This window comes from Passer montanus, unplaced genomic scaffold, assembly GCF_014805655.1.
Source record: "Passer montanus isolate IOZ18808 unplaced genomic scaffold, ASM1480565v1 scaffold2, whole genome shotgun sequence".
NCBI lineage: Eukaryota > Metazoa > Chordata > Aves > Passeriformes > Passeridae > Passer > Passer montanus.
In genome coordinates, this window is record NW_024366591.1 from 9,894,603 (window position 1) to 9,905,743 (window position 11,141).

Here is an 11,141-nt window from a genome sequence, read left to right on the forward strand (position 1 = left end):
TATATGTAAATATATTACTTCTGACTATGTCTTCTTGTTTTATAGTGCAGTCCTGCTCCCTTGGAACACTCAGAAGCAACTGAAAAATGGTTATATTTCATATATTTTTCCTAAAGCTTCCAAGTGAGGACAGCAGTATTTAAGGATTAAATCTTGGTCAGCAAAGTATATGCTGTGATATGTCCACAGAATGTTTACAGCAGATAATCATCTGAGGAAAGGCAGCCAAAATGCTACCTACATGCTTTTTGCATGGCTTTTTACTTTTCTTTAAATGCCTGCACCTTTTAATTTTTTTTTTTCCCCTTGTAAGAAAGTGTGATTTTACATTTGGCAAATTGCAAGAGCAAAAGACATTCCTGGGTAGAGCTATAACCATGCCAGCATAAAGGAGATAAGGATAAACATATCTAATCACTATTATCACTAGCATCTCTTTACTCTTGGGTTCCGTATGTCAATGAAAACAGTCACTGAGACAAAGTAGTGTGGAGGTCCAGAAGGAAGATGAGTCTGCTCTCCTTGAGTTCTCGCTGTCCTTTCACCTGTGACTTCTCTCCATATTTACAGAGCCTCTAAGACAATAACTGGTGGATTCACGGAGTCCACCATTTATACTTATCCAGGAACCACTGCCAAAAGAGCAGCCTTTTGGCTGGATCACCTCCATATCTGAGCATAGACATACACACAAAGATGACTCAAAATCCAACTAAGGTACCTTTCTCTACATTTGACAATCAATACTTAACCACAAGCCAACTGTAACTTCTTATACACATTGTATGTGTGCACTGGCATACCACCAGCTGCCTTCACCACAAAATCATCTTCCTATTACAAACCTGTCCCCCCAGCATAAAATCATCTTCCAAATTTGCAGAACCTAAAGGTTCTCGTGCTTGTGCAACACAGCTCCACAGCAAAGAAAAAGCCTAAATTAACCCCCATGGTAACACATACACATTCACAAGAGCATCATTTTTGTTAGGCTTAATGTTTTCCACAGGCACATTTACTACAACAGTAAGACTGAAAAAAGGAAGACATAAGCAAAACAAGAAGAAGATCCTGAGGTGGTAACATTTTCCTGTCAGATTTACATGGTTTCCTAGTATTATGTCCAGAATTTGAAGGATAGGGACTACTGAGAAGCTAGAAACTTAATGTAGTAAATTTGAAATAGATTTGAAGGCCCAAGAGTTAAGTATCTTCATCTGCATGTTTAAAACATGGGGTAATAGCCATGCTAGGGTAAACCCTTTGTCCATTAGTCAGCATATTGGGATTGTTTAGTCTATACTTACCTTAAGAGGATTGCAATATTTCTGCTGTAGCTGTAAATTTGCCTTCTATACAGCTACCACTGTGAGGAGTTTTAAGCATTGTTAGTTCTAATACAAGTAAATAAGTTTCCCATTGTCCTTTCTAGCATCTTCAATAAGGACCTAAAAGGGGGGTGGAAAAGCATGTTTGCTTATATTGTAATTAATTGGAAGATATTAATTGCTAACTCCATCCAGAAAGGAGAATGCAAAAGATTTCAACAAGATTTAAGAATGGAAGGAAAGTATTTAAATGCAAACTGGAATGTCCCAATTGAAAAAGACCTTCTGGAAGGTCTTTCATAGCTGATAAATACCAAGAACTCCACATTTCCATTGGATATTAAATGAGATATGGCAGCAGTTTACAAAGCAACAGTATTCCCTGAACAGCCACTGAGATCCTGAACAACAAATGAGCTGGGTTCATTTTGTTACAAGGAGGTGACATTTTCTAAAGGTGTATAATGACACTGCTTTTCCAGAGATTGCTTGTGAGATCAGAGGTGTCACAGAAAATTCACCACTGGAAGGAATTCAGACTGAAACCAAAAATAAAGATCAGGGGACAAAAGGAAATTGCTAAAGAACTGAACATACATACTTGACTAAATTATACTGAAGATATTTGATTAAGATCATGCTTCAAAAACATGGAGCATCTTCACTCAAATATCTGAAGAGTGGCACCAAACAGATGGAGGAATTAAGGTGAGTTTGAGGATTACAGGTGACTAGGACATTGAAATAACTAAAAGAAATAACTAAAGAAACCATGTATCAGCAAATGCTTCCTTCCCATGGGGGCTATTTTCAGATAAATCATAGATTAGGCATAGTGGAAGTAGAATGATATAAATCTTTAAGAAGTCATCACTAGATTGGTCAGATCACTAAACAATAGACCTTAAAGACTAATTCTGTATTTAACAATTAATTGAGACAGTCCAGCTGATCTGACTTGACTTTCTATGTTCATACAGTATTAAAATAGCTCACAGATACACACATATTTGTATTTGAGCATTTCACTGCCTAAATGTGAGGAGATTTGGAAAAGGGGATACAGATATGGAGAAGCCTGACCTTCTCAAGCCCCTCCCCAGGTTTCATTAACAGAGAAAATGGAGCTAGTGTTCCCTTTGCTGGCATGACTGTAAGGAGTAAGGGAAGTAATGCCCTGGGCCTCCCATGATGATGTTCTGCTGTCCAGTGACAACAAAGCATTTTAGCAGATGGATCAAAGGACAGAGTAACCACGTAGTCATAAACTGGAGAGAACTGAGTATTTGGGATATTGGCAGGAAAGAATAGTACTGAGGTCTGTTGAGAAGGAGCATTTTTTAGAGAGACAAGGTCATGGGAATCAGAGAGTCACAAGCAAAGGCAAGGCTCACAGGAAGATCATGGAGAGCACATCATAAATTCAAATCACTCTGTCTTAGAACTTAATGTTCATTGTTCACTAGAGCGGAACACGGTGAGATTCCTTCTGTAACTCTACATGAGCCAGTGTCACCAGGCAGGGCCCATAACTCTGGAGCATCTTCAAAAAAAAAATTGTATTTTGCAGCACAACTCTCTACAGAAAGAAACTAATTCTGAGGCACTCTTAGATGCTTTTGAGAAGAGATTCACATGAATGGCAACATTCGTTCTTGGCCTCTGCATTAGGGCAGAGTGTAGAAGATTGTAGAATCCCTCCTTTTTCTCTCATGCAGAGCTACTGCAGGGCAACAAAAGGGGAGCAACACTGCAGGACAATCTTCTTGGAAACTCATATCCTGTTCTGGAGAACACCTGGGCAAGAATGGGGATGTGCTAACACTTGGCCAAGGCCAATAGCGTGGTCAGTACAGGAGAGCTACACTGCTGTAATATAAGGCTACAGGGCTGCAGCAGATTCCTGCCCCAGAGCAGGGCAAGGAACATGGGAGATACAGAAGTTCTTAGAGCCTTCCTAGGTCTGGTGCAAGGAGACACTTTGTATTTCTGGGGTTGTCTTAATTTGTTTCTATCTCTCGTTATTAGAGCTGGTAACTATATTAATAGCGGACAGAAAAAAACCTCAAAGAGGAAGTAATACTTGTATAGAGTCATGAACACTTTTTTTCATGCCAATTTAACATTTAGGAAAAATTCGATGGAAAATGGAACAGAAAAATATTAGCACTGTAAAATGGCTAGACAAAAAAAGTAGCCTTACAATCCTCCCACCTGACATGTAGTCATATGAAAAACATGACTTCTTTTTAATATGTTTATTTTAAAAATATCTTTCTTACATCCTAATGTTTGATCTCTTTCAAGAACAGATTCTCTAATCCAGTAAGAATTCTTGAACTTCTCTGTAGTAAGAGAGAATTGTAACAGGGCCAGACAATATATAATTAGTCTTATATTTAAATATTCAGCTCAGCAGTAACTACTACATCTACTCCAAGTCTTACTGTTTTGTTATTATCTAAAAGTTTTTGCTTTATGCCATAAAAGTCTGCAAACAGACAATAAAAATTACTTCAGAGTTTTAAAAAATGCAGTGAAGACAGGAAGACAAAATGTATGATCATTTTCTCATACACATAAAAACCAGTTACAATATGAAGAAACATTGTTTTTCAAACAATGGGAATGGGATGAGGAAAGCCAATTTGAATGGGACAGGAAGACAGCTATGGAAAAGGTATCATTTACCACCTATCTTCCCCAAGACTAAAGAAATAATTACTCCAACCCACTGATAATTGTGTCAGATTTCAGAAAAGAGATATTACACACAGGGAAAATATATATCCTTGTAGTCTGATAAAGTATTTAGTATTGTATTAGTATTTAGTACATCTCAAGTTAAACCACTACTTCAGATTGAATGTGCACCCAAACCAAAGGCAATGATAAATGTTGTATTCTCTTTCATGTGGCATCCAGATTTTCACTGTGAATTGCAGGTGCAGATGTAACAAATAAAAAATAGATGCCACATTGAGTCTCAGCAGCAAAGCTTCTAGATGACAATCAGAAAGTAAAGAGAGGCCAAGCACAGATCTGATGCTTGTGCTGGCTGGAAATTCTCTAACAAATTTTTACATCCTCAACTTTTTTACAAACATTCAGAAAGGCTACTAAAGTCTGAAACACTGAAACACAGTCTTTACTGTGACAGACAAGTTACTCTCTCACATCAGCTTCTTGTGTTTGCAGAGCACCCAGCCAGCCTCACAGAGCCTGGCTCTGCCTGGATTCTCTGCCTGCTAGAATAATATATCTTGCAGCAATTGTCATTTAGAAAGAGCATATGATTTCTCAGATGGGTCTAAATGTTCACAACAATTCAGAGAAGACAGTTAACCTGTTTTCTCCCAAGATTATTGAATGTTTTTTTACAAGGAAAATGTCCTATACGTGAAACTGATTTTTCTGGAGTGGAAACCATTGCCTAAGTTAGTGAAATTCACTCAGGAGAATCTACCTTAAGTGACTGTGAGTAAAACAGAGAAATTGACTTTCACTCAGGATAGGTGATGCAGTGGTGCAGCAAAGGCCAACAGTTTTAATTACTGCTTTTTACAAAAGGACTAAATAAGGGAAGAAATATTTAATTAATATAACATCTATTCTTATAAACTGCATGGTTTCAAAATTACATTGTGGTTTGTCTTTACATGTAGATATATTTGTGAAAGCCTCACAGAGAGGAAGAACAAAGTTCCCCATAATTCCATGCTTGGCTACTTGGCTAGACTGAACAATAGGTATTAATATTTCCTTTAATGAGGTTGCTTGTAAATGTTTTCATTTTTGGTCAAGGTCTACTGGGAAAGAATATTCCTCCATTGAAAAAATATGATGTAAACATTTCCTGATGTCTCCTGGTCAGCTGTTCAAGGGTGGCTACACCAAAGGCTTTTTGCCTTCAGGAATCCAGTCAGAACACTCCAAAGCTTCCTATAAGTTACTGAAATTTATCTGTGAGCTTAAGATAATTTTCGGGGTGGGGGGCGCGGGTGTATGTATGTGCTTGAAGGCAAAACTTTTCTGAGAATGGCTGAATCATAACCTTAGACTCCAAGAACATTGTCAACAGGCAAAATTTTGGAGTGACAATTCTGCCAATCACTCCACACAAAATGGTAGTAAAAACTGGTGGATATAAATTCGGTACTTTCATAGTTTCTTTTTTAAATTTACTTTTTTGTTCTTTTTTCTTCTTCATAGTTTCCCAGTGTCTTGAATGGAAATTTTAGCTATGAGGTGCTATAATAACTTAGTCTTAGATTAGACATGCGTGAATTCAAGAACTGACTGTACATTTTCAACCTGAAGACTTAATTTGTGTGTTTGGGGGCAAGTTATGTTTAAAATGTTGGACATAGCACATGCAGATGGCTGTAACACACCAAACATTTCAATGCTGAAAGATTTTTTTTGCTCCTTTTTAAAACTCTGTAAAGACTGTGAACTTTACCCTGACTTGAAACAGTCCAGATTCAAAAAGACCCAGGAGTAATTCCATGAATTACAGCTATTTATTCTTTCTGACCCAAGGACTTATACTGCTGTTCACTTCACTTGGAATCTGCAGACTAGCACAAGCAATGGCCCACTCACTTCTTCCCAAACAGAATTTAGTGTTTTAGACTCGGATGTGACACTATATTTTTGCCACAGAGCAACAATAAAACACAGAGATCTGCACTAAAGTCACTCAGCACAGAAACAATTACATTGCCCCTGGGGAAAAAAATAGGCATGATTTGCAAACCCTGGAATTGGTGCAATAACTTATTTGGAGAAGTGACAGGATGAGAGCACGAAAAGTCTTTTCTACAAGAGGTTGCTGGAAACAAACTTCTTGTGTAGTCTACGCTCCCAGCTGAGAGAGGGACAGAGGGTGCTCCCTGAGGCCAATTAGCAAGGGCTGGATTGTGTCCAAACTACTAACCCCAAACCTCACTGGAGTGTCCACCCTGCAAAGCATTTAGCCCTCAATCTCTGCTGGGCTCCTGTCGCCCTATGACATGTCTTTTTTCATTCTTCTCCCTCTTTCCTACTCCTGTTCAGTGTGTCTGAAATAAAATGAACCATTACAGAGACCAGCAGTGTTAAAGCACAAAACTAAGGGCGTGTCAGATACCAAAGTCTGCAACACGAGGGAATGTGCAGGTATTTGAAGTTGCAAACCCTTTGAGCTAGCTCTGGAGGATGAGAAAGGGCAAGAACCAAGTCTGGTCGTGACTTGTGTTTGCCTTTTGAGTGTGGTCCTTGGAGCAAACTGTTGCCAGACCACCCTGTGTTTTGTCATGGAAAGAGCCTTTTGGAACGGGCAGATCAGCTAGCACTTGGGCAGCTTGGATATTCAGGAGTTCAGTGCAGGAGGGAGATCCTTGGCCATCTGTCATTTAGGAATACAGAGGTACCTGGGTACCTGCAACCAGAAGCAGGTTTCTAAGCTTGCCAAGGGGGAGAGATAGCAAGACTGTTACAACTTAAAAGCTGCACAAGCAAATGAAAAGTTACCAAAGCCTTTTCAGGTAATTACTGGTTTTTGCTCTGCAGTCGCTACTGGACCTCCAACCAGATGACCTCACCTGTCCTGTCTTCTCTCCCTTGAGCTCTCTGAACCCACTGTTAACATCCTCCTCCTATACCTTTTCCCCACAAGTGTCTTTAACACTGTACTGGTTATCTGTATCTTTCCTTATTTATCTTTTTTCAGAAGAGTGTTTTTATTAACCTTATGGAATCTTAGGGCTGACCCTCTTTATGGCTCATTGACCAGTTCTCATTCCTTGAGTTCTTTCTCAGAGAAACTCATGTCTGTTTCCCTTTAATTGTAAATCTTTTATGATTCCCTCAAACTTCCTGCATGAAAAACATTTGAATGTTTTCCAGCAGCACAGATCTTTCAAAATTACTCAGTTGCACAGTTCTGCCAGCATGAGTTATATTTATTTACAAGTAGGGCCACTAAACTTGAGGAAATAAGTTAGGAAAGAAAAGGTATTATCCAAAACAAAACGATGTCTGGTCCTTAATTCTCTATTTTATCTTGGAATATATAATACTTGTTATTTATTGATTTTATGTATTTAATGCATTTGTCCCTTAAAATACCCATCCTATCCAGCAACACATCCATCTTTAGAGCCATTAAATACAACACAAAATTGTCATTTAGACACCCCTATTCAATCTGTCACAGCTTGTATAATCTGAAAAAACTGGAGATTAAATTGTTGAAAACAAATAATTGGGGGAAAAAATGTACTACACTGGACAGAAGTTTTAAGAAAATTATTGATTTTTTTGGTGGATATTAACCTTTCTTTCATCTGAGGAGGAAGAATAACTTCTGAAGAATGAGCCACAACATTTGAACAAACAAGAGCATTGTGCTCTTTCTGTGGGAAATCTGCTGTTCTTTGCTTCTTCCATTTAGTAAATAAAATTCAGTTATTTAAGTACTCAGAACATTACTTTGTCTTATCCAAAATATTTTTTTTTCCCTCTGGCTTATTCCCTGCAACAGTGCTAAAACATAAAGCAATTTTCACCAAGCAATCACGGTGAAATCACAATCACAATATTCTCAAAAATCACTTTCCATTTGTCAGATTTCCAATCTTCCAAATTTCAAAACCTTTTCTGATGATTTAAGAAACATTTTTTGTTATTTCACTTTCCAAAGAGAAAAATTCAGATATCAAAGAAATACAGTTTGTCCACCTGGCAAATTAGAAGACACATAGGAAACTCAGTGGAGATTTCCTAGCAATCAGAAGCAGCTTTCTAAAGTGGGGCAGATCAGGTTTCTACTCAAGAAAATCCAATTTCAGCTAATTATCCTCTCCATGGATATGCAGAGTGTGAAGTTGTGTAGTTATTCCTAAAGCTCACAAGCCTCAGAAAAAGCTCACCAACTTGAGATCCTCTGTAGGCTACCACATGGCAAAAATTAATGAAAAAAACATCCCAAAGAAAAATTAGGAGTAAAGTTTTTTACAGTGAATATGTAACAAAGGATTCTGTTGCTGGCTGCCAAATTCAGCCCCATTGGGGAGGATATGACTGACGAATTACGGCTTAGTAACAGGGAATGATACAAACACTTATGCAACAATTTTCATTCTGTGTGGTGGAGGAATTATCTGCAAGCTGTTTCTGTTCTCTGTAAATTGTGCCATTACTTTGAAAACAGGATGTATGCTTCAGAGTAAAGTAAAACAAAAAAAAAATAATGCGACAGCATAAAGCCACCCCTGACATTATTGTTCAAACAACCCTCTTATTCAAGGACAGCAATATACAAAGGTAGGTCAGTTAGAGAGGAAATTCTGTTTAGTATGATCCTTGTCTGAAGAAAACCTTACATTTGAAGTTTCCAGAGCATCATGTCCATTTTGCTTGGCAAACTATGACCAAAGCTAAATTAATTTTCTTGCTTGCTGATGCTTCTTTCCAGATATTCATCAGCATGCCCTGCATGTTTCATGCATCTAAGTGTTCTCCAAAACTTGGGAACATTTCTGCCTGAGTATTTGCAACCTTGGGGCTTATATTCAACTGCATATAAGTTACATGTACAGAAGAACTTACAAGTACATTATCCTTATTATTTCACTAATGGTAATAATTTTTCTAGTTTCTAAGATTTCTGAACATTCCCTACAGTGTATTACAGTTTTCAGACTGACTAAAACAGAAATCCCCCCCAGACTGCTCAGCCTTGCCTGAGGTCAGGACATTGGACATTTCCAAAGAGTCTATCTTCTCTGAACATGCTTTTCCCCTCTTGGTACCAGACATAAATATTTGTTGCATGTGCTGCTTCAGCAGAGTAACAGCTCAGTTACTGTCCCAGTATCTGAACCAGCTGCTCTCAGCTGCTTCTGCTGTGGCAGAGCCAGACCCAGGACTAAGAGGAAGCCTGTTGGACACAGTAATCTCACTCCATACTTTCAGGGTGTCTTTTTTCAATCAAGAAGGAACAACCAGGGAGAAGAAAATGTGGATTTCAGAATGGAGTCAAATGAGAGAAGGATGGTGGGAAAGCAAAAGAGAATGGGAGTCTTTTAAGTCAGAGGATACAAGTATTAGGCCTGTCACAACCAGCATTTGTTTGTGCAAATTGTCCCAATGACTTCAAGAAGGGGGCTGGTAATGAAGAAGAGCACAACTTGGGCTATCCAGTCCTGCAGGCAAAGAAGCAAGAGGTGGACTGCTGCCTAGCCATGTGTGCACTCCCAGCCATACCAAATGAAAGCCAGGGTTTGCTGATCCTGCTGATCTTGGCTCTCTGCAGGAAAAAAGGATCTCCTCTTTGATCAAAGATCTCTCTTACCTCCAGCAGTGCTCAGCTAAGACAAGTGAATTCTCTAAATGAGCATCTGCTGGTTTTAAATAAAAGAGAAATGCTGCCACTCAGTAATAAGGAAGGATGCTTGAAGAGATGAAAGGAATAGGCAGGCCTGTCTTGCTCAGCACAAGAAGGGCACTGGTACTGGTGCAAGGAGCAAAATCTGGTGAAGTTAGTTGCAACCAAAAAGAGAACAGCACACCACAGATGCTAAGAGGATTGAACACTGTGTTTAGAAGTTATCCCTTGTTGAGCTTGACTCCTGCTTTCTATGTCTAGCAGTTTATTTCTGTCTTCAGATTCTAGTCATTGAGGGTTAAAGACTTGGTGTTGCAGGCTTTCACTTTAGGACAGCTGGTAAACTGCAGCTACAGCAAAGCAGAAGCTGAGGGCTCCAGCAGCTTTTTCCCTGGCAGAGGTCTCTTACCTGGAAAGCCAACCAGTAAAGATTCAAGCATATGCTATTCAACACGAGTGGGATACAGCACTAGACACTTTTATTACTGCATACTTTGCAGCCTCTAAAAGGTGACTTTTCAAAACTGGCATCAAGATTGCTTGTGAATAGCCAAGAATCTACAGTATCACAGAGGAAGTGAAAATTCACTGCAAAGGATGCACTGTGCAGCCAACGCCTGGACGAGACTGAGTGGAAATCTCATGATGGTCTTCAACATTCTCATGAGGGAAAGCAGAGGGGCAGGGACCAATCTCTTCACTCTGGTGATCAGCGACAGTACCCAAGGAAACAGGATGAAGCTGAGTCAGGGAAGGTTTAGGTTACATATCAGGAAAAACTTTTTCAGCCAAAGGGTGTTTGGGCACTGGAAAAGGATCCCCAAGGAAGTGGTCAGAGCACCAGTCTGACACAGTCCATAAAGCATTTGAGCAACACTCTCGGGAATATGATGTGATTATTGGGATTTCCTGTACAGGGCCAGGAGTTGAACTTGATGATCCTGATGGGTCCCTTTCAACTCAGCATGTTCTATGACTCTATGCTAAAGGATGTAAACCTCTGTTGTGCAGTTCCACAAAGATATTTCAAAATAGAAACAGGCAAACTGAACCTCCTGCCATGAAGACTGAGCCCAGTGACTGTGTCTGCCAGCATGTCAAGCCTTACACTTTGAAAGTGAGACAAACCACAGCCTACCACCCAGCCTTTTGGAGCACTCTGCTGCAGGCTCCTTCTCGAAGCTGTTCCACTCACACTCCCAACCTCCTGAGGTCGGAGACGGTGCTCACTGTCACTCATTATTAACCATTTCACAGACTGCTGCCCTCGGGTTTGGTGGGGTTTTTTGGTTGGTTTTTTTGTGTGTGTTTTTTTTTGTTTGGTTTTTTTTTTTTTTTTTTTTTTTTTTTTTTTTTTCCTCCATCGTGCTCGTGTGCAGAACAGCAACACCAGCACCCTCCGCTGGCCCCTGCCATGAAGGCACCCGCAGGGAAGGGGCTGA

General features: G+C 39.4%; 1 protein-coding gene across 1 annotated transcript in view; it reads right to left on the bottom strand.

Moving 5' to 3' along the window:
- Positions 1–10,939, bottom strand: part of NID1 (nidogen 1) — a 53,397-nt gene extending 42,458 nt beyond the window's left edge. Inside the window, exon 1 of the mRNA XM_039706830.1 lies at positions 10,828–10,939. Within this exon, the coding sequence (XP_039562764.1) occupies positions 10,828–10,939 (112 nt within the window). The remainder of the gene's footprint in view (positions 1–10,827) is intronic.
- Positions 10,940–11,141: the final 202 nt, after the last annotated feature.